This window comes from Ostrea edulis, chromosome 8 (assembly GCF_947568905.1).
Source record: "Ostrea edulis chromosome 8, xbOstEdul1.1, whole genome shotgun sequence".
Lineage (NCBI taxonomy): Eukaryota > Metazoa > Mollusca > Bivalvia > Ostreida > Ostreidae > Ostrea > Ostrea edulis.
In genome coordinates, this window is record NC_079171.1 from 44,435,484 (window position 1) to 44,460,769 (window position 25,286).

The 25,286-nt window shown below is 35.4% G+C and overlaps 1 protein-coding gene across 1 annotated transcript; it reads right to left on the minus strand.

The window, feature by feature from the left end:
* Positions 1 to 348: 348 nt before the first annotated feature.
* On the minus strand, positions 349 to 17,138 carry LOC125663256 (uncharacterized). Its single transcript, XM_056147639.1, has 8 exons — positions 17,048 to 17,138; positions 15,782 to 16,015; positions 10,367 to 10,621; positions 10,151 to 10,282; positions 9,526 to 9,663; positions 5,134 to 5,262; positions 3,876 to 3,975; positions 349 to 2,113 (listed from the first exon to the last, which is right to left on the minus strand). The coding sequence occupies exons 1-8, from the start codon at positions 17,136 to 17,138 to the stop codon at positions 1,936 to 1,938; spliced, it is 1,257 nt and encodes a 418-aa protein (XP_056003614.1). The 3' UTR covers positions 349 to 1,935.
* Positions 17,139 to 25,286: the final 8,148 nt, after the last annotated feature.

Genomic DNA, 25,286 nt, shown 5'->3' on the forward strand with positions numbered 1-25,286 from the left:
ACGAATAAATAAACAAGAACAGATACATATCAAGATTTTGCCAAATCATGTTTCAACTTTTTCCTCTAACCATAAGGGATGGATCCTGAAATTTGGCGAGCGGATGCAACTCTAGATGGTACATGTCCATCCCCCGCAACAAAACATGGGAGGGTTACAGTCCCAAATATAGCCTTTGTATTTCTTATAAATGTCAATCAAGAAATACAAATCCTGTGCCGCTCGATACACGCTACTGTGTCCCAACATCATACATATAATGGCAACCAACGGTGTGGGTATGTAGGTGTTAAAATGAAGGCATCTAATTGAAATAATAATCATTCAACACATTTTGATGACAAATTTATCTTTAATAAAAAGAATAGATTCCATGATTTTTTTTTATAACAACTGATTATCAAATCGTCCCGTTTATCACAAAGTTAAGTTGTTAGTTTGCCGTTCATATATATATACATGTACAAAACAATATTCTATGTGCATATCTCAATAATCTTATGGATATTTTCAAAAAGATTCCAAGATAATTCACATTCGTCTGATAAAATGAATATGCCCCACAATATCAATTTAATTAAGTGTTTTGATTGATTTAAAAATTATTGATTGATTGTATATTCCTTAGCATTTGACTTGATAATATTTCACGTATATGGAGACGTCACTATTGCCGATGAAGGGTTACAAATTATATACTTATGCTCGCCACTTACACCTTTGAGCAGGGGGGGGGGGGTCTTTATCTTTATCGTGCAACACCTGCTGTGACACGGGCGTCGGTTTTTGTGGTCTCATCCGAAAGACCGCCTACCTTTAGTTGCCTCTATCGACACATAAGGGGTACTGAGGACCTATTATAACCTGGATTCGTACGGTACGGGCCCAAATAATTCGAAAACAAATCTGAATCATCTGAGATATTCTCACATAAATATGCTTCATGACACCTGCTGTCATAAAATCCAATGTTCTGAAATTATTCTTACTCTTAGTCGTTGTGTTGTTGTTGTTGTTGTTGTAGTGCAGAATGAGGAGTAAATTTACACCAATATTTATCGTAGCATATATAGGTAGCATATTTTTATGGTAACAATGAAGCTTTTCGTCTTGATATGTCGCAATCATATTTTCTTTATAAATCATACAAATGTCTGAGTTTATATTTCTGAAATTTTGATTTTTTTTAAAATCATTAATTAGTAAGGATTTTGCTTGGGGGAAAAGGATGCCCTACATGTATTTGTTTGAAAAACTATTGCAAATAGTGCGGAGAGCTGCGACTCCAAAGTAGATATGTTTAATCAAATAGTTAAGAAGAGATGCACGCAGGGATACATGGGATGGTGTTTCGGTATTAATCATCACATTTGAATTGTCACTTCGCGCCAATCTTTGAATAAAGTTATTGTATCGTACCAGGTAGGTCATGACCCCCTCCCCCTCGTGCCATACCAAGTACCAGACGTAAATATAAGTAATAATTGCTCCTTTGTCAAACGTTCGGCATTTAGAAGTGAAAATCACTGGTCTTTGAATTTTATCTTAGAATCGGTGGTAACTGTCGTGGTAGGTGTTGGCACGTTAAAGACCCCTCATCGCTTCGGCTCTGAGAGCTAAGCATAGGTCTAAACCTGTGATACTTCCCACTACAGCTGGTGATGTCTCAATATAAGTGAAAATTAAAATGAAGTCCTCGATGAGACAAAACAATCAACCATCCAATCTTTGACAAATATTATGAAGAAACTACGATAAATGTGCCTACTAATTATAGATTCAGTTAACCGTTACGGCCCATGCACTTCTTATTTACACACATTTTTAATGACAGTTTTTAAACAATTTGCAAAAAAAAAAAGTTTAAAATCCCATTCTTTCCTTTGATTTTCATACCACAGCTCCAAATTGAAGAGAACCTGCTCAACAATGATTTTAAGTGACGTTTTCGTAGTTTGGTGGTGGTGCTCTATCTTGAAGCTCCTCATAAGTGCCTGCTGCCTGTTCACCAACGTTTTCAGATGTCACTGATAGGTTAACTTCTCCTCTTTGGGAACCATTGCCTTCTGTGTATGCCTTTCCTCTGTGTCTTCCCAATCGTTCTTTTCTGTAGCTATGTATATATTATTGTATATTCAGAATATTATGGAACTTGAGAATTGGAATGCTACAGACAATACAAACTTTTACTCACTGAATATCAAACTAATTTTCTATGGGCTAATGATGAATTTCACAATCAGTGTTCTAGTTTGATAGAAAAATACACAAATTCATCATAAATGTATGTATCACACCAGAGCAAAATTATTGTTTTTCTAGGACAGGGCACAGTCTGTCACGCCGTTTAGAGTTTGTTTCAGGGTTAGAGGGGCGTGTGTTCCAACCAGACTTGAAATTTCAAGCCTTCGACATCAGGATCGAAAAATGAAGAAAAAAATGTATGAAACCTTAAGAGCACAGTTTGGTGTGCGCAAGCTTAGAAAGTTACATTGCTAAACTACCGATAGTACCTAGTGTTGATTATATAATAGCGGGAAAATGAAACACAGGTTCGGATTTTGAACTATGATCATTAGACAAGTGGACGAAATTTAAACAAAGTTGACACTGAGCTACCTCCGTGCACTGTGCTAATGTTCTTCAGTTAACTTTAAAGTTAAAATTCAGTCGACGCTGCATGCTTTCAGTAGATTTTTCATGAAAGCATGCATCCGGGTAATCTCGGATGAGATTCGGCTCGGCTAAATACTTGGACTGATTGATGTCTTCACCGAATCTTGGAGCAGTCCCTCATAATTCATATTTGGAGATTTACTCTCAGCTTCGGTCGGTTCTAGAAGCAGTTGATGTGCATTTAGGTGACACTGCTGTTTGTTTCAAATATGACGTCAATGTCGAATACAGTGGCTGCATGACATAATCGGTTTCGTTTGGTTTATTGGAGATGAGTTTTATTATGTGACGAGTCTCGCTTAACGCTTAACATGTCAGATGGACGACTTCATGTTTATCAACGTCGTGATAGATAATATTCTGACGCTTGCGTAACGGAAAGCGATACATTCGGGCGAGGTTCTGATATGTTGTGGTTAGGAATATCTCAAAGCGTGAAAATACTTTTCGTGGTTTTCCATGACAATCTTACAGCAGTTTTATATCGGTATCCAATCTTAAGACAAGACGTCCTTCCTTTTATCCATCAACGTAACCTTACATTGCAGCAGTACAACGCGATGTCCCATCAATGTAACCTTACAGTGCAGCAGGACAACACGATTCCCCGTCTTACTAGGATTTGACGTGGCTCTCTGGCTCAAAACAACGTCCAGTTCTTGATTGGTTATCATACAATCTAGGTTTGTCCCCAATGGATCATTTGTGGGACGAACAGGACAGGCGTGTTGAAAAGCGCGTCAACGTCCGATGTAATGTCATTCAATACACGCAGACCCTTATTCAGGAGTGGAATTATATCCCCCAAAGGCCAATAAACACCTTGTTTTGGTCAATATTAAGAAGAGCAAGAGCAGCGACTGAAATCTGGGATGTCTACACACGCAACTAATTTGGATCGGGAAACAGCGTAGGATGCCCTTGTTATAACGCTATCTACGCAAGTGCCGGTTGTGACAGGACAGCCAAAATCACCAAAATACATTCAGTAATGACAAAATAATCGTAAGACCTAAAACTCTATATATCGAACTGACTAAAATAAAACAATGTTACATGTATGTTTGATATACATTACAAATGGGACTTGTGTGGTATTTTAAAATGATACACTGTAATGGATGTTTACTATATATGTGAGCGAATCGTCGGACCGAGCAAGTAAAGCATTTAAAACTAATATTACTATTGCAACACACCTCATACACGCATAGGTAATCATCACTGCATTCACAATCGCACTGACGAAGAGAGCTGCGAGAACTCCATAAAAACTGTAGGGTTCAATTGAATTTTCCACTAAAGAAAGAATAAAATTACACTCGTCATGCATCTTATGGATACCAGATATTTAACTGCTCATAACAAGAAAACAACTGATTACTAAAAAGTATGACATCAAAATAGACAATCGAAAAATTATGCTTTTAAAATAGGAAAAACGTTCGTGTCTTCATTGCAGATTAATTGTAATAAAATGTTGCGTTGAATGAAAATTCCATGGACCTTCTACACAGTAAAGAGTCTGGAATGACGTGCTTTTGGGTAAATGGCAAATTTAAAAAAAAAACAAGTCATTAAATAATCTTAGAAACTAAAGACCTTATGAAATGAAAGCTATTTATATCATGTTCCTAATCAGTGGTGTTTAATCCCTTGTTGTCAAATAACACCCCACTACACATATCTTGATCAGGTAAACGGAGTAGTCCGTAGTCAAAATCAGTATGAAAAAAACTACCCTCCAATTTCTTGATAACACAATCAAAACTCAACAGTGGCGAAAGTTTGATTAGAAAAACCAAGGTAGGTTTATCTAATAACATATTCCATATCGTCCATTAATGAAAGGTGAAGATAACGAACAGTGATCAATCTCATAAATCCCATAAGCAATGCAAAATAGATAGTAGGGCAAACACGGACCCCTGGACACACCAGAGGTTGGATCAGGTGCCTACGAGGGTTAAGCATCCCTTGCCGACCGGTAACACCCGCCGCGAGCCCTATATCCTGATCAGGTAAACGAAATTATTCATTGTCAAAATCAGGGTTCCAGGAATGGCCTAACAATCGGTATAAAACAAGTAAAAGTGCGTATGACCCTTTGATAGGTTGTATTGGCAACCTAGATTGTTATAACGACCATTTAATTTCTTTAAACCCAAGCGTCATCAATCATGTTTGTCAATAGCATACCTCGATTTAAAAATTGATCGTACGCAGAACAGGCTCTGTAAACATCGACAGACCGTATGTCCTAATCACATTGGGGTTTAACATTGGGACATCCTGACGTCATAATAAATACAAACTTCATATATCGACAAATACGTTTACTATTTTGACATAAGGTATCGTTAAAGAAATTTAAATAGATAAATTTTATAGTAGATTTGCGTTAAAAACAATATGCTTCAGGGAGTAAGGAACAGTTACTGTCACACATAGGTATACCATCAATACAGTATTGTCCTTTCCAGCCCGGGTAGCAAGGTGATGTACATTGTCCATTAAACCTGTCACAGGTTAAACAGTTGCCGCACGGCTGTGAGCAGTTCTCCCCATGCCAACCAACAGGGCAAGCTGAAAATTACGATGAAAATTGACTAGTGCCTGAGAGTCTTACGCTCTAATTCATTGATTACGCAAACCCACTAACTCATACCTGATCTCATCATGAAATATATTCACACACTCTGTTTATTCTTTCCAAGAACATAACTCTTGATTTTATGCTACCTGCTTTCCTCAATTTCACGTATCCATAAGGAGCAAGACATAAAGTAAATGCTAGGTCAAATTTTCTCTATTTACATTGGCGAAATTATAAAATGATTATATTGTCTCTTAGTGTGAAGGTTTTTATTTGTTATTATTATAAAACTCCCTGAAAGGTCTGAATTTTTTATATATCAAACAATTGATACCGACATAGTACAATATATTTAGTCTTATTTTTCATTTGTTTAACAACATATGTTTGTGAAACACTGATGCCCCTGGATTACAACATTTCAGTGAATAATTATCCAAGTAGGTCAGCGGTGAATTTCAAGATCACAAGATAAATAAATTTGATACCAATGGAAAAGTCTTCTCACAAAGATGTTCATGCTAAATATTAAAGCAATGCTTTATCATCTTCACTAGTCAAATGTTATTGATTCGTTACCTTGCACTAACCCTTGACATCAGTCGCCATTCAAAACATGGGTTTGGAACAGAGGATGACGCAATAAGCTATAATTAAATCATACAACGAGATTCCTTGTTTAAGATGCAAGTTTGGTGAGAGCAAAACTAGAAAGTAAACAATGGTCTTCGTGATGTACTTTTCTCAACATCATGAACATTGCATGTTGATTTAATATGCAACGTAATTAATAATTCGCATTTTCGTCCCTTAAATGTTGTAGCTATTTATCAATCTATTTCAGTTTTAAATAACTTGTTTAATTTGTTGAAACACAATTGACAATCCATCGTTTTTACGTGGCTCGTATTCTAGAACTTCGTCTTATTGTTTCTTTAAAAGAAAATAAATTTCCGAAAATCAAACGATGGTCTCACATTCTACATGTTGCCGAAGCCGCGTCATGCGTGTTTAATTTCGTTTTCGACCAATTAGGAAGGCCGTTGTCTTATTGGCTCCACGCTACATGCTGCAGGAGACCATGTTTTGAAGGATGACTGATGTCAAGGTTAGTGCGAGGTAACTAATCAGAGACCCTTGACTTGTAAAGATGTGCTTTACAGTTTAAAAGATATGGGTTATATGAGACTTTTCTAAAGTAGCTCAAATGTTAATGTAAAGATCACGAGGTCAAATATTTTGGTATCAATGGAAAGGTTTTGTCACATGAACTACGCATATCAAATATTTTTTAAAAATGTACCGCTATTTCAAAAGTAGATATGACCAAGGTTAAATTTTTCTTGAAAATTTACTAAAACTAAGTCAATGGTCAATGTCACAAAGTCAACAAATGTGGTATCTTTTGAAAAAATGCACATGCTTAACACAAAAATAGCACATTTTACGATTTGAAATATCAGACTTATGTTAATTTTGTTTTTTAAAAGTAGCAAAAATGGCCAATCTTGATTTCACCAGGTCAAACAATTTGGTGTCAATGGAAAGCTCTTACAATGAGATATACAGATACCAAATATGAAAGGTCTGCCTCTTATGGTGTAGAACATATGATCAAAGTTAAAGTTTGTTTGCCACACAGACAGACGTACACGCGAAACTTTACTCTGTTCCATTGGTAGTTTTCAATACGTTATTTGAAGAAACCACAAATAGTATATACTTGGATTAATCGACACCAGAATGCAGACTAAACTCTTATTATTATGGATGTTCCCAATGACAGACTCTCCCTCTGTTCTGTCGGTCGTGTTTGATACGTATAACGAAAACCCCAAAAATCTACCAGAAAAGGCATCTGTCGAACCTGAATGTTTGCAGTAAACAGAGTATAACTCATTTCATTCAATTTTGATAAATGCATTTAGTTCAAATGCTTTTTAAAAAGACTTTAAAAAACAAACGTGTTTAGTTCTTATCAATAAACACGATCTCGCTGTAAATAGTCGTGTTTGAATCATATCATGAAACTCATACAAACAATCGTAGTAAAGTCTTCATTTTAAAGGCAGACTTAAACCAGCGTGGTTCATGGATAATATTCCTTCCGAACAGTGTCGCTAGTCCCTTTAACTTAAATTTACAAAGGGATAGATGGCGTCAACATAAGCAACATTCTTCATCATGAAATAGACATTTAGATATATCGACGACGTTTTATCAATTAACAATAATACCTTTTATTCATCTGTTGAATCGATATATCCCTGTTAACTCGAAATAAAAGACACCACAAAGTTGTCCACTTCTGCTTCATACTTACATATTTCATAGAAAGTAGATATTAACGGCAAACTAACAACTCAACTTTATGACAAACGAGATGATTTAAGCTTCTCTATTGACAATATGTAGCAATATGCCATCACGACCGGTATATGGTGTTTATATCTCTCACCTAATTTGATACGCAAGAGTTTGTCTTGGGTATAGTCCGTTTTTAAATCGATGCAAGCTGCTGACAAAGAAGTGGATGGTACAGGGGTGTCAGATTGAAGTCAGCATTTTGCAAATTATATGGTCGTTATAACGATCTAGTTTGCCAATAAACCCAATCATTGGTTCAAATACTGTCTGACGTGTTTTATAGCGATTGTTCGACCGTTCTCGGGACACTGATTTTGCCTACGGATAACTCCGTTTACCTGATCAAGATATAGGGCTCACGGCGGGTGTGACCGGTCAACAGGGAAGGTTTGCGCCTCCTATACACCAGAGTTCACCTCTGGTGTGTCCAGGGGTCCGTGTTTGCCCAAGTCTTTATTTTGTATTGCTTATAGGAGTTATGAAATTTATCACTTTTCGTTACCTTCACCTTTCATAATGGAAAAGAGAAGTATAACCAACCCTGTGATCAATATAAAAAATATTCGATCAATATGAAAAAAATAATAAACAAAAACAGACAAACCCGAATTCAAAAGACGACATAGCTAATGAAACCTTCAGTCAAATAAAATGTTACATCTCTAAGTTAAGGTATTAATTAACATGCTGGGTCATTGCGAAATTCAAACCTTAATGTTAATCATCGAGAGCCATTTGTCACAGCTAAAGTTGGGAGGTCCTTTGCCTCAAACGGATATAAACTAAATATCAGCTAACAAAGAACAATTCGTGCTCATGGGAATTCCAACATAGTGTTGGAAGACCTGATCAACAAACATTATGAAGATATTGTCAATGAAGAACTCTAGCATAATTTTGATTTCAAATTCAGAGTACTTCTGTGTGGTGTTTATCAAAGTGATTTTTTTTGGATGATTGATCAGTAGATATGAATATTTCATTTTTTGTTTAAAAAAGGATATATATGATGTCAAAACTCTAGTCTGTCAATTATCGTGAGGAATGGACGTTTAAAGTCAAACATTGTGATGTTGATTTGAGGAAAGTTTAGAAATTTAATGATCCGGGTTAGAATACGTGCTCAGTACCCTTTGCTTGTTGTAAGAGGCGACTAAATGGAGCGATGCTTTGAATGAGAGCGCAAAAACTGATGTCCCGTATCACCACAGGTGTGACACGATAAAGATTCCTCCCTGCTCAAAGGCTGCACAGGCTTAAATTTTCCAGCCCTTCACCAGGAATGGTGACGTCTCCGTATGAGTAAAATATTCTCGAGAGGGACGTTAAAACAGTATTTATTCAATCAATCAAATTTAATAGATTTAGAATCCAAATATCATTTACACCATTCCTGGCATATGTTGTCACAGTACTTTTAAAGCTTGTCCTTCAGAGTTGTTAATAATTTCGTGAAGAGCAAATATAAGGGCTTGGTAGAACATTTACTAGATTCAGCAATGCATCCGTACTTGTTAAGGTTTTTGTGAATTTAGGAATCCTGTATTGGTATAGTAACTCATATTAATCCATCCTATCGGCCAGGATATTACATATGTCCAAAACTGAAGCATAGTTCTGAAGAATCTTTTGAAAAGGCAGTTGGAGTATAAGCACAATTACAATATTTACAATCAATGCAAAATTATTTTAAAATACAGTTGTAATAATAAATGTTACAAACAATGCTGTTCAAATTTAGAAGCGATGAATAATGAACAGGGAAAAGTTTTGATAATCATCATCTAAAATATTAACTTTCACACTGTCTCGTTAATTACAACTCAACATTGTGCTACAGATTTTTTCTGGTACACGACATTTCTATGATTTATCAGTAAGCATACTTGTTATGCATTTGTATCCGTAGAAACCAACGTCGCATCCGTTTGGACAGGTTCCGTCCACGTTGTTACACGTAACCCCGGCACTACAGCTACCACATGGCTTCTTGCAAAGTTCTCCGTAATAATGAGGACTACAAGCTACAAACGAAATGCTGCAAGTATTGTAGAAAACAAGACTGTCATTCAGATTAGATTTCCATCACACAACATTTGTGGTTTCGATTTCGAAATGAATTAAGCTTTCTATTGATTTTTGAACATTAGTTCAAACAATTTTTGTGCATATTTCTAACAATGGATACATTCATATATATATATATATATATATATATATATATATATATATATATATCTGTTGAGCATTTTCTCACACGTTGTTATTTATTGAAATTGTGTACTTAAATCTGTTTGCTTTTAATTCTTTATACCTGTACCTTCTGTCCATATCACAGGCACAAAAGAATATGAGTATTTTCTAAAATTCCAAACATCTTAGTAATACACACCATTCATAGTTTATCAGTAAATTTTAAAAAAAAATGCTGGAATTAAAAATAGCATGTATATCACGTGATGAATTTTGTCCCACAATATGAACATTACTTTACAATATGTTAAGACATACGTAGTTCACACTGATGTCCCTGGTATCCAGGTTTACATCCTTGACAGGCTCCAGTATCTATGTGGCAGTATCTACAGTTATCAGGACAAGGTACAGTACAGTCAGGTCCGTAGTAACCGGGTACAGGACAACCTTAGTAAAATAAAAAGATTTGAAATATACATATTTTTACGAAGTAGAGGACTTTGATATCATAATCAACTATTTCAAGCTTACCGTAAACTTCGACTTCACAAAGTTCATTGAATGCGTACGTAGAATAACCACCAGGATAGGTAAGCCATGGAAGTCTTTCATTGTAATATATAACATATTTTCCGTGCACTGGACAGTTTATGTTGGCCACGGGTAGTATGGTGGATACATTGTAATTCGTATCACGGACACACAGATGACCGTCTAGTTTGTTGGTTGTGTTGGATACGTAGACATGGAATCCTAAAAACCTTCCCTTATAATGGTATTTTTCATCTGAAAATCAAGTCATCAATGTTTTAATTAGGATAATCATACAAAGAATGACCGGATATGATCACGTAGAGGTCCTCACGAGTAGTTCTTCTATCCGAGTTCAAATCATCTGGGGTTTGTTCATTGTATACATTAATACTTGTCAAAAATGTGTAGATACTAGAGATAGCACCATGTACATGTATATATAATTTTGAATTGTTTCCGAAGTATCTTGAAAAAGTTTTTAATTCTATAGATCCTTCATCTTAGACACCTGTCTATTCTTTTAGCAAAGAGATAAAAATGAAAATCATGCCACGCCTATATATTCCTTATAAGGTGTAATGTCGGTTTATCATTGGATGACATCGTTTTATACGATCAACACGACCTGTTACTAATCTGACAAATACCATTTTCATAAACAGCAAGCATGGTTTTTAAGATTAAGGAATCAAACCCTTAATACACTTAATTACATGTATATACAGCGTGACGTTTATCCCTACGATTTCCATTACTCTGAACATCACTTTTCTACGCTGATGGTTGTGTCTTTCATTGTTTTAGTATAAATACACTTGTAATTAGGATAGTAAGCTCTGGTATACTTTAAGAATAGGTGATTAAACGTATTTTATGATATATCTGGGGATTTACAAAATTTTGAATGGAATTAACAGCTGATTTATGCCAGTTTTATGTGTGAATTCAACTCGGCATTCAAACCCGCAACAGAGAGAATTACTCTTTCCCTATTGTAAGTTAGTATTTTGATAATGTTATATCTTTCTTTCAATAATTGTAAATAAATTGTTATTTTTTAAAATTGTCTTTGTTATTTGAATTCTGCTGATCCATAACATAATTAGCGGCTCTTTTGGGATAGGGATATATAATTATTGCATTTTTAAAGATTTGTATCTATTTTTTGGGGAATTCATTAAATTTTTGAATCAGCAAAATTCAACATCTTTTTGGTCACAAATTGTCCTAACTCGCCAAATGTTCAAGTTGTTGATGCTTTAACATATGATGAGTTGATCATATTAGGATTGCTTAAAACTAAAGAAAATATTTCTGAATGATATGATTTTTTTCCAGAACAATTGAGTGAACGGACCAAAAATGCCGTAATGCAGATGTTCCTTAGTTAGACAAAACTAAGAATATTTCAAAATCATGCGATAAATCGCTTCTGTGCAAGTAGAAGGTGTCATAGCATCGTTTAAAGGAAGAAAGGTAATACATATTCATGTTTATTTGAAAAATGCTTGGGAATCTCAATAAAATTCCTAGCACCTTAATTTTTTACTCGAAATCTCAGACCTTGTCAACTTTGAGGATACTATTTGCAAACATGATCGATTATAACAGTATCAAAATATATCCCACTTCCTCAGCGAACAATAATCATATCAGTTACCTGCGCCAAGCCGTTGTTACAAACAACAGACTTTCTATATTCTAAATGCTGATGCCCGATAGGGGCGATTTCAATGTCAAAACATAAAATCGAAATTACCGTAGCGCATACTTTATATAAAGAATTGTATAGGCTTTTATAGTATCAAAGAAAAGAAAATAATCATTTGAGAAACACTTGTCGTGCAGATTTACACATAAACCGCTTCACACTTGACAGTGGTAGTAGATAACGAGAAAATATTGTGACATTTTCCCCACGATACATCTATGTAACCATGTACGTCATAACGTTGGTTTTCAACGTGACGTCAAAAAGTATCACGTGGACGGATGTACATCTGTACATCAAGAGTTATCTCCCTGTTGTTGCAAACCTTACCTTAAGGTAGATCGATCCTGGTGTGATGTCATAGAATTTTTACATAAATCTTTATTACATCAAACTTTGCGCAAGATAAAAGTATACGTTTCAGAGGAATTTCATTTACTGAATAAAATAAAACAAAATATGGTAAACTATTAATAGTGAAAATATTTATATTTTCCATAGATAATCAAGTACATGTATTTATAAGGGGGGAAATGTTGTCAAGGGCAATAACTCCTATACTTCTATTTCCTCTACTGTATGTCTATTATACAATGATTTCCCTATTATCCACAATTTATACACATTTATATATGGGCAGTTTTTCTAGACGGTTGACATTGACAATTTGTCATTTTAGCAAGTTTTTATCTATTTTTTATTATTCTGTTTTACAAAAATATGTGATTTTCTGATGTTGATCTATACTTCTGTTTTTGTATGTTTGGCATCTTAAACAAGAGGTCCATGGGCCACATCGCTCAGCTGATTCACCTTGGTCCATATCGGAAGACTTTCCATGTATATTTGCATATAAAACCTTAGTCCCTATTGTGGCCCAACCCTACCCCTGCATTATGTCAGAAAGGTTTTATGTAAATATCAGCTTTTCTGGCGCAGTGGTTCTTGAGAAGAAGATTTTTAAAGATTTGTCCTATATATGTCTATGTAAAACTTTGATCCCCTATTGTGACCCTAACCTAACCCCGGGGGACACGATTTGAAGAAACTAGAATCAGCACTGTATCAGAAAGCTTTCATGTAAATCTCAGCTCTTCCAACTCATTCGTTCTTGAGAAGATTTTTAAAGATTTTCCCTACATATTTGTATGCAAAACCTTGATCCCCTATTGTGGCCCCATCCTACCCCGGCAGCCATGATTTGAACAAAATTGAATTTGCACTATCTCAGAAAGCTTTCATGTAAATATCATCTTTTCTGGCCCAGTGGTTATTGAGAAGAAGATTTCTAAAATGTACCCACCCTATTTTTGTGATTATATCCCCTTTGAAAAAAACATGGTCCTTCATTTGAACAAATGGCAACGCCCTTTACCAGAGGCTGCTTTTGGCCAAGTTTAGTTGAAATTGGCACAGTGGTTCTGGAGAAGAAGTCGAAAATGTAAAACGTTTACAGACTGACAGACAGACGAACATACAGACAGGCGGACAGACGACAGACAACAGGCGATCAGAAAAGCTCACTTGATATTTCAGCTCAGGTGAACTAAAAGGTGGCAACATACACATTTTCTTTGGTTATTGATTAAATTAAGCTACATGTATATAGATTGAAAATTAATTTAGCTTTTCCACTTTCAACCATCAATATTAATAAGTCACATGAGGATGGAGCTACCTTAAAATGCTTTTGAAATTACCTGTTTTAAATAGGGTTAAGATAAGAAATAAATCAAATGTCTCTTAATGAAAATATATTGGTTGGTCTGAATACATTAGTCTCGCGCGACCAGACACTCAACTGTCTCCGTAAATCTCTGACGAGCAAAAAGTCTGGAAAACGAACCACGATAACGTTTGTAACGCGAGAACGAGGCTTACTAAAATATCGGTATTTAATTTGATTACAAGCGGACAATGCGATTTGGACGGTGAAATCTTGATTCCGTAAGACATATAAGGTTGACGAGAAAAAAATTGTAGCGTATTAAAAATCGCAATATATACCAAAATGCCAAGGTGGTGATTATCCCGAAAAAAGGTTTCATAATCCTCTTGCAGCAATGGTGCATTTTAATTTAACACAATATTTAAATATTTCAGCATTTGCTTAATAGTAAATAAATTTCTACATGTTCTAATGATACTAATAGAATCCTTTATTAGTACGAGTGTGGGATAGGGACATTCCACCAAGGGGACAGGATTTGCAGCCGCTATATCAAGTCCTAGACAGTGTATCTTGTTCCAGACGTAAAATTTCCCTATCTCACACGAGTAAATTGATTGACTGTTTTGCTGTTTTCCGCCACACTCAACAACTTTTGAGTTATCTGGTGGCGCTCAATTTTTATTGGGGGAAGAGAGAACCCAGATACAATGTACCTGGGAAGATACCACCAACCTTCTAAATTATACCCACAGTTTAGTGAATAAATTCAAGAGCTTCGAGAAAATTCAAAATGATCAAAATCATCACTTGAACTACGATTCAAAAACTAATTTGACAGCCAGAAAGAGCATAACTGAAAATTGTTAACACTTTAAGTGTAAACTAAAACACCTCCAAGGTTGTCCACCAGAAAGCTATATCAAATTGAAATTTAAAGAATACAAAATGTTTGACTTGATCGTGTAAAGTAAATCATAGAACATATAACGTCAAAATCCAATGACGTTGCAGCAGTTTGAGACAGAAAAATCTCACATGGCTGTCGAAATTTATATCCAAGTTCATCATGGTCATTTAACATCAAATATTGTCATATAAATATGTACAATAAAATTAATGTTGTGCGACAAATCTTGTGACACAGACTACAAATATATATTAATGCCATTTTAAGACATTTATTTGGACACCAGTTGGTATATATGTGTATTATTTAAATGCTTTTTTAACACATGCAATACAGGCATGATAGTATTTCTTGACTACAATCAACCCGGCCAATCGGTTATAAATTTTCTAACAAATTACCATTTTTCAACAGAGTAATCGTTTAGTCGGCTAATCGTTGCTACCCATTGTATCTAAGTCATGTGTTCCTACCATTATAGACCAACCAAACTTTGGACACATATACCGTACCGCACAAACGACAACTCGAACAAGCAAGAATTACTAGAATCTGGAATATATTAGGCCTAATGCAACGCTAAGCATCATGTAGGTGACCACAAGTCTAGGATGATATTGAGACAGGATACGTAAGTTCCTAATCTGATATCAAGGAGATATGACTGCGAGCTCTCTGTCCTTTTCAATGACGAACTATTGGGATCATACAAAAACAATACAAGACGAATGTTCAGCCTCGTTTTGGATTATTTCGCGCGCTTTAGTTATTAGAGCTTGCAGTAGGAGCAAGCGCTGATTCGCTATAGCTATAGAGCTGATCATGTGATAGCGGTGATAGCTAACGACAAAATACCATGACATCCCCCACGTTATACGACTGTAGATCCCTTGAATATGTAATCACTTTTGAGACATGTTAATATATTAAACGGTTTGACAATTAAACATGTTTATCACCAGTAAGTTACAATTTAGTGTTTCTTATTTATCATTTCATGTTTATTTGAAAATATAATATGTAAGATTGTAAGTTTGTACAGCGTAGCACTACTTCGTGATGAAATGTGATGCTATACCTTCAAACATCTAAACTTGTATTGAATAATTCATTAAAAATTACCCCAGGCCACATTGTCCGTCCTGTAGTATATGGTTATGTGATGTATACTGAAGACACCTCCTAGATCCACCCACCACCTAGCTGTTTGTTTCTCGTCTGCCGATATTGTACATTGTCGTCCATTAGAAGATAGGTTTGATCTGAGACCGTCCACCGCTAGATCCGCTCCCCATTCCCCTTTACAGGTACAAAAGGGATACTGCTGCTGCGCAGGTTTTCGAAAAGCAATATTGTCTGAAATATTAGCAACTGACGTAAAACATACATGTACTAGAAACACAGCTTCTGATCAAAACGTATGACTTGTCAAAGTTGTACACCACAATCCCTCTCCATAAATCAAAGACCAGGCTTTCTGACTCAATAAACATCTTTTTTAATGAATTGGAACACGGACATATTTTAAAATACTCGTATCTTGTAATCAGTCATCAAAAATTCCGCTGTTAAACAGCATTCTGATTATATGCACAAGTTCCTGAAATTGCTATTAAAAGATACGGATGTTATTTATTGACAATATTTACAGATTGTGCAGTTTGTGGTAATCACGTGCTCTAACAAGGTGTTGGAATTCCCATGGACACAACGTGTGTTCCATTATAGCTAACCTTTTTTTTGTATTTCTATGAGACAAAATTTATCCAAAAGCTTCTACATTAGAAAACTTGACATTTGGATATAAATGACGTTTATTATTTACAGGTTACAATACCCATAATCATTCAAATATATTTTTTTCGATATATTTCCATTGATATCCGAATTTAACTTTTAGGGACTGATTCTGAAATTATTTGGAGAAATGCGATTAAAGATGATAGCTTTTCCGCTCTAACACTGTCAGGGGAAACACTCCACCCAAAGAAGAATTCTTTTTACATTGTTCATGAATTGCATTCAAGGCATGTAATACTTTAGATCATCTACTGTAACTTCACATTTTAAAAGAGTTTTTTAGTGTAATATTCCCTACAGAAATAGGGATTTTTCCTATAAATTCAGAATTCTCTGAATTCCACATTAGTCATACTATGTAATAAGCACACTGTTTACAATTCTGTCCGAAGTTGCGCAGTTTCCCAGTAAACATAATTATAAATATCCTCTTACCTTATAATCAAACGAAATAATAATAAAAAAGAAAATGCAGAAATAGTATATATATCTTTTAGTTTACAATAATGAATGGTACTATTTTTTTTTTAAAACGATGAGACGTATAGATTAGAGATGGGTAAAGGAGATATAAGTAAAACACCATACCATATCCTGAGGACAGTTGAAAAGCCACAAAAACCAAGCACACATGCAACATGATGGCGGCACTGATCACAACACGGAAGTTAAATTTCATATTTAACATTAACGTGTTGACGGGTTTGGATTGAAGAACAAGAATATTTAAAATCTACCTGATCTAGAGATACCTATTGCGTAACACTTCCAAAACATTTCTAAAAGCAAATGAATATGAGAATAATCGTTTTAATAGGTCGTATTACAGCCTCTATAAACAACAGCGGGCACATGATAATTGCTTTAAATGACACCGTCGATTCCGTAAAATTTAAACCACTAACAAAGGATGCCACGTCAACATAAACAACAGTCTTGGTCATAAAACGTTCAGGCTTCTAGTCAATCATATGTAAACCCTGCATTCCCTACAAATATACTTCTATTATTGTATTCAAACTTTTTTTTAATTACCAACAAACTCTACAGAGCCTCTATGTAAAACACTTTACACGAATTCCTCCGACAGGTTCTTGTTTTTCTTACCTCATTTAGACATTGCTGAGGAAGTCAAAATAGTCGGAAATGACGACACGAAATCACTCAACTGAAAGGATCAGAAATTCCGATTACTTGTATAATGAATTACAAAATTGAAATTCGCGTCATGGGGTATGAATATTGACGATATATTGGATAAAACTGTGCAGATTTAGAACTGTTTGATTAAACAATCCTTTCGTCATAGGTCCGGGTTAGAAGAGACCCTTAATACCCCTTGCTTGTTGTAAACGGCGAATAAATGAGGGCGATTCTTCGGATGACACTGCTAAACAGAGGTCCTGTGCCACAGCAGGTGTGGCACGATAAAGATATCTCACTGCTCAAAGGCCGTAAGCGCCACTTACGGAACGTCTGGTTAAGTCAAGGCCGTCCTCGAGGTATGGTACACGAATCTTATAAGAACTACAAACGAGCTAAAAGAGACTTTCGAAACGAGTTAGATGCTGAACATGAAAGATACATGGCATCGGTGTTCCATGACATTGATGAAGCCTCTGAATGTGATGTGAGGTTATTCTGGAAACTCGTTAAACGCCAGCGTCCCAAAAAAACGAAATCGTATCCAGAAATTGAACTTGACGGAAAACTGTTCGACAAGCCTGATTGTATTGCAAACTGTTTTGCCAATTACTTTGAAAGGGTCTACAACCCAACTGACTGCAAAAACTTTGACTCAGAGTTCTTTACCCTTGTTGAAAACTCGTACACTTCGATCAAGAAATCAACTTGTTATCAACAATATTCAACGATTCCGGGAGGAGAAATATCCTCAACTGAGGTCTCTAACCTTATCAAGGAACTTAAACGCAGGAAGGCACCTGGACTGGACCGTATTCAAAATGAACATCTTATATATGGAGGACCCTCACTTTCCAGATGTATCTCATACCTCTTCAACGCAATAATCAAGATTGGTAAAATCCCAACTATTTGGAAAAAGGATCTCATAGTACCTATCTACAAGGGAAATAACAAGCCCAAAAAATCTCCCGACAACTACCGACCAATCGCTCTTCTTCCATGTCTTATGAAATTATTTGAGAAAATACTGATGCTAAGGATTCGCCATCACATACTACCATCCATCCTATTTCCAAACCCACAACAACAAGGTTTCCAACCAAGACTAGGATCCATTACAGCCTCATTCAATCTCCAAGAAACTATATTCCACAACTTAGAACATGGTAGTCCTGTCTATGTTGCCTTTCTGGACACGCAAAAAGCTTTCGATACAGTCTGGAGGCATGGTCTCATGCTCAAATTACGTCATCTCGGTGTGACAGGACCTTTATGGACTCTCATTGATGATTGCCACAAGGATACTCTCTGTTCAGTTGCCGTGAACCAGACGAATTCTGACTGGTTTCCCATTTCCCAAGGAGTAAGGCAAGGTGGTGTCCTTTCAACCTTTCTTTATTTAGTGTTTATTAATGACCTTCTACAGGAACTGCAAAACAATTGCACAAATACCGGAATCTACAGTATAAAATCTTCAAATCCAGCTTTAGCAGATGATATTTCCTGTGTAGCCTTGTCTCCACGGTCACTCCAAGTTCTTCTAGACACAGCCTACAGCTACTCAATACGGTGGAGATTTACCTTCAACGCAAATAAATCTAGTGTTTTGCGCTTCTCTCCCTCAGATACAGGCATTAACTTCACCTCATGGCGACTTGGCCAGAATACTATTCAACTCTCAAAAGCTTACACTCATCTTGGTATTCTTCTTGATGCAAAAATGGATCCCAGTGATAGGATTGCCAATGCATGCAGAAAAGGACAACAGTCATATTTTGCTCTTAAAATCAATGAACACCTCAACCCTGCGACTTTATCCAAATTGTATAAACGAGTTATTCTTCCTGGCGTCTTATACGGAAGTGAACTATGGTGTGATCTCAGACAAAAAGATATTCGCTCCCTCAACATCTTTCAGCACTTTATTTGTAAACATGCTATGAATCTCCCCAAACAAACACGATCGGACATGTGTGAGTCACTGTTCGGACTAATGCCAATAGTGTCTGAAATAGACAAACGAAAATTACAGTTCTTTGGTCGCCTATGTCGGATGGAAACAAACAACCTCACTAAACAGATCTTTCTTAACCGTCTTTTTTCATACATCGACTTTCCAAAACACAAACATTATGGGTTCATACCGGATGTGATCGATCTCCTCAACAAGTATTGCCTTCAAATACATCTCCACTCATATCTACAAAGTGGAATGTTTCCCACCCAAGTAGAATGGAAAAGAACTGTAAACTCTGTTGTATCCAGCCATTTTTCAGAAACTAGATCAGCACGTATACTCGGAGACCCTGAATTCACACTCTTCAGATGTATAACCCAAAATAGAAATCCCAGCATGCTCTGGCAAATTCCTACTGACATGCACGAAGTTCAACTTTGCAAATTCATAGTGAAACTCTGGACTCTTGTGGATACTCCACCCGAAACGTGTATAATTTGTCATCGTGTTTTTACAAATGTATTTGAACATGCTTCAACAGCATGCAAAGGAACCTTTGTATTTAGAGAAGCTTGGTGGCAAACAATAGTAGAGAATTTTGATATTAACTTATCCGCTGAGTTGTGTGGACTTGACAGTCGTGACCTATATACGTTTCTTTTAGGTGGAAGGTCTCTGCCAGGCCTTACATTTTCTGAACAATCCTCCAGTTTACATCTCCTTAACTTTCGTTTATTAAGGGATGCAGCAGCCTGGTACTACAGAATGTCTCGTTTAGCTACATAATTTCAACCATAATCGAACAATCGCAAACCAATGTAACTGCCCAGTCTAGATATCTCAATGTCGTATTTCACACTGTGCCCAATGATGCAAATTAACTGGTTATGCATATGAACATATACGTGTATATGTAAATATAGATGTGTGCATATGTATGTATGTTTTCATATATAATATACGTATATTAACGTACGATGTGAGAAAACATTTTTCTTTAAATCGAGTACCTGTGGTATAACTTACCTATAACATGTATTCACAATATAATTGTTTTTTTTTCTGTCTTATATACTATCTATGTGATGTTTATTTCTAATGTATAATTGTTGTATGTAAATCTCCTTTAGGAGGAAATAAAGAAAGAATGAATGAATGAACAGCGGGCACATGATAATTGCTTTAAATGACACCGTCGATTCTGTAAAATTTAAACCACTAACAAAGGATGCCACGTCAACATAAACAACAGTCTTGGTCATAAAACGTTCAGGCTTCTAGTCAATCATATGTAAACCCTGCATTCCCTACAAATATACTTCTATTATTGTATTCAAACTTTTTTTTAATTACCAACAAACTCTACAGAGCCTATATGTAAAACACTTTACACGAATTCCTCCGACAGGTTCTTGTTTTTCTTACCTCATTTAGACATTGCTGAGGAAGTCAAAATAGTCGGAAATGACGACACGAAATCACTCAACTGAAAGGATCAGAAATTCCGATTACTTGTATAATGAATTACAAAATTGAAATTCGCGTCATGGGGTATGAATATTGACGATATATTGGATAAAACTGTGCAAATTTAGAACTGTTTGATTAAACAATCCTTCCGCTATAGGTCCGGGTTAGAATAGGTCCTCAGTACCCCTTACTTGTTGTAAACGGCGAATAAATGAGATCGATTCTTCGGATGACACCGCTAAACCGAGGTCCTGTGCCACAGCAGGTGTGGCACGATAAAGATATCTTACTGCTCAAAGGCCGTAAGCGCTGAGCATAGGCTTAATTGTTTTAGACATTCACGGGTAATAGTGACGTCTCTATATGAGTGAAATATTCTTGATCTAAATATCATACATACATACAACCAACCATCACGAAAAGTCCTTTCCGTATCCTTCAGAATTTTAATTGACATAACATTTTTCAGCTGGATAGGTTTACGTAATTATACGATGTGTTTGGAACTGTGACGTAAGAATTGAATCAGTATATACACAGAACATCATGGGCAGTTGTGTTCAAACGCTGAGGAGCTAATTTCCTAGTATCGCTGGCTATGAAATCTAGGAAAACATTCTCTTCTGCAAGTTTTATCTTAAAATCAGCAACGGTATAAAACAAGATGGTTTTTAAAAATCAAATGCCCCGAATGCTACTTTTTATAACGGTGAAATATTTTACATAATATTATCTAATCTATACAATATTAACACAATGTGACTATCGCTAATTTAGACCCGTCCTAGAGTAAAAACTTATTGGTTGCGAAATTTTGATATATTCTTGTCTGCTTTCCAAAAATATGCATTTAGCTTTTATATCGTATCAGCAAACTAAAAAAGTCGTTTCTGAAATCAAACAAAGAAAGCAATTGTTATTCTCTTTTTTTCAAATCATGAATTCCATATACATTCAGAGTAAATAATCCAATATACATGTATGGAGAGAAATACGATTGGGAGACACAAAGAAGAGAAATATACAGATGGTATTGATTCAAAGAAAGGAAAGGTAAACACATCAGTCAAGTCTGGGAAAACTGATGAACCCATTACAGGAGAATAATCAGAAACTGAACACTTAAGGAAGTTAGCTCCTGAGCTTTTGAGTACAACCGCGCCATATGCTACAACTAAGTATTTATTGGTTCAATATTTCCATGGGTGCAAACATATTACTGAACCCAATCCAGTTTAAAAAATTGTGTCGATTCAAATTTGGGAAGGGTTTGGCAGGGACTATATTTTGTGGCGGAAGGATTCGTTAATCAAATAGTTCTAAACTGCGTGATATTTCAGTTTCTGTTTCGTCTAATATATCGTCTATTTTTATATTCCTACACGTGTGTTTCAGTTTTGTGATTCATGATAAAGGTAGCTGAGACTTGGAACTAGTTCAAATGTTGTAATCTATTAACTTGGTTGATATATTTTTCCAAACAAAACACCGATTCTCAAAAAAGTTCTTATTAATTTACTCGAAATTTTGTATAATAATTCAAAAATTTGATCTCCAACCCCTACTTTTTTAGTTGCATTTTAAATTATAAGACCAGACCTTGAAAATTGTGTAAAATTTTAGAAATTGACATTACTCCTAATATGTCTTTTTAAACTACCAATTTTGATATGAAGTTTTTCGTATATCAAGTGCAAAAAGGTCATTATTTATTCCCATTACTAGTATGAATTTATTTATTTTTTATCTGAAGTGTTATGTATCTATTTCATGTAAAGATTGATTTGTGTTCCTTATGTTGTGTTGACACCGACAAAAATACCAAGTTTAAATGAATAGATTTAAGCGCAAAAGGGTCATGTTTAGAACACTATAGCTCAATAACAAGCGTTGCGACCCCAGTTTTTTTCTTTTTGATTTCCTATTTCTCTTACAATGTAGAAATCAACAATACACTTCCCAAACAAATGACATTACTCCAAATCTGAGGTGCGAACCTCTTAAACAAACACATATCAGTAACTGAACACACAACAAACACGGTGGGTGTGACCCGTCGACAGGGGATGCTTACTCCTCCTAGGCACCCGATCCCACATCTGGTATATACAGGGGTCCGTGTTTGCTCAACTGTCTATTTTGTATTGCTTATAGGAGTTATGAGATTGATCCCTGTTCGTTATCTTCACCTTTATAGGAGTTATGAGATTGATCACTGTTCGTTATCTTCACCTTTATAGGAGTTATGAGATTAATTCCTGTTCGTTATATTCACCTTTATAGGAGTTATGAGATTGATCCCTGTTCGTTATCTTCACCTTTATAGGAGTTATGAGATTGATCCCTGTTCGTTATCTTCACCTTTATAGGAGTTATGAGATCGATCCCTGTTCGTTATCTTCACCTTTTTAGGAGTTATGAGATCGATCCCTGTTCGTTATCTTCACTTTTATAAGTCTGAATTTGTGATACTTCTCTTACATCTTGAGAAGTTTTCACTCATATCTGGACGTCATCAATATCGGTGAAGGGCATCAAATTTAGGCCTATGCATTGATCAGTGGGGGTTCTTTAAGGAAGTACTCTACATCGTGATAATGGCTGATTTCCTTTTAAAACATGGGGGAAAATATAGATATCAGCAATATTTGTCTATTCATTTAAAAACAATTCTCGCCTAGCTGAGTAGCTCAATAGGTTAGCACATCGACTGCTGAACTGTAGATGGCTTGTTCAAGTCCAGCAGGGGTTTTAAATTTTTCTCAGATTGCTTTCACATTAATATTGTATTTTTGACTCAATAAAGTAAATTTGAAAGTTTTTAATTTCAAAATATTGTTGTACATACCATCCACTTTTCATCCATATCAAATTTCTCTGGTGTAGCATACCACCTTAAATAGCGTGTCACACCTACTGTGACACGGGAATCCGTTTTAAGGTCATCTCCAAGGACCCATGACATTCGATTGACATATGATATTCAGATGACCGCTATGGTATATAGACCTTTTGCCCATAGACATTTTAATAACAGATTAAAATTACAAATTGCTTCGTTTGAATTTGACAGCAAAAGTTCTAAATTGAAAAGAACCTCCTTAAGTGAAGCATCAACAGATATTTTCGTAGTTTTATGGCAGTGCTCTCTCTGGAAGCTCCTGATAAGTGCCTGCTGCCTGTTCATCAGGTTTGCTAGATGTGACCGAAGGGTTAACTTCTCCTCTCTGGGAACCATTCTCTTCTACTAACTGTCATTTTGGTGTTGATTTTTTTTTGTTTTTTTTTTTGGAAAATTGAAATATGCTATTTTAATGACTGAAAAATTAGGTTTTTACAAACTTGTTATCAATATTTGTGTTAGGAAATCTATTCAGAGGCTCCAAAAGGAGCAAAATTACACCATTGTTTTCCCGTACAAAAATTGATTTGTACTAATGCTTTATATTCAAGAGAATCCAAATTCTTTATTTTGATGATTTTAAACTTAGTTTTAATTCTATTAATGATCACAGCTAGAGTTACATACAACACTATCATAGCAGCACATTTGTACAACACACTTATTTCAGAGTTATTATTGCTTTATCAGTTAACATTAAGTTTTACATTTCTCTTCTGACGTCATGCACTGTACTATGGGGATTTGCGTCTCTGTAAATTTACAATTTCCCCTTCAACATTACCCCTCTCCATGGACAAATCATCACCATCGATAATAATTTCAATCAGTAATTTCCATATATTGCGACATTGACACAGTAAACGTCATTTTTATAAATAATAATAATAAATAATAACAGTACACTTATATAGCGCCTTATCTAAAAATACTCTAAAGCGCTGTACAACATACTAAAATTTACAATTGATAATTAAAAGAAAAACCATAGAATACACAACGAATAATCCTTACACATATAAGCATGAATGCAACATTATGTCATAACGGATAAAAAGTACAAATCAAGACAATTTAAAATATAAAATATGATGCAAGCATACAACGTCCTAAAGATATGAAAAACAAACAAGTAAAACCACTCAAAGGAATCCAAAACACAAATGTGCCCAAAATTCATTAATTAATTCATTATAACAATGGATGAATGAAAAACATAATCGATGATGCGTGTCTGAGTGAAAATTAGGATGCAATCGGTATCGAATTCACATTTCAAATTGTGAAAATTTATAAATGACCATTATTGGAAAGGTATATGAGTTCATAGATATCTCAAAATATTATCAATG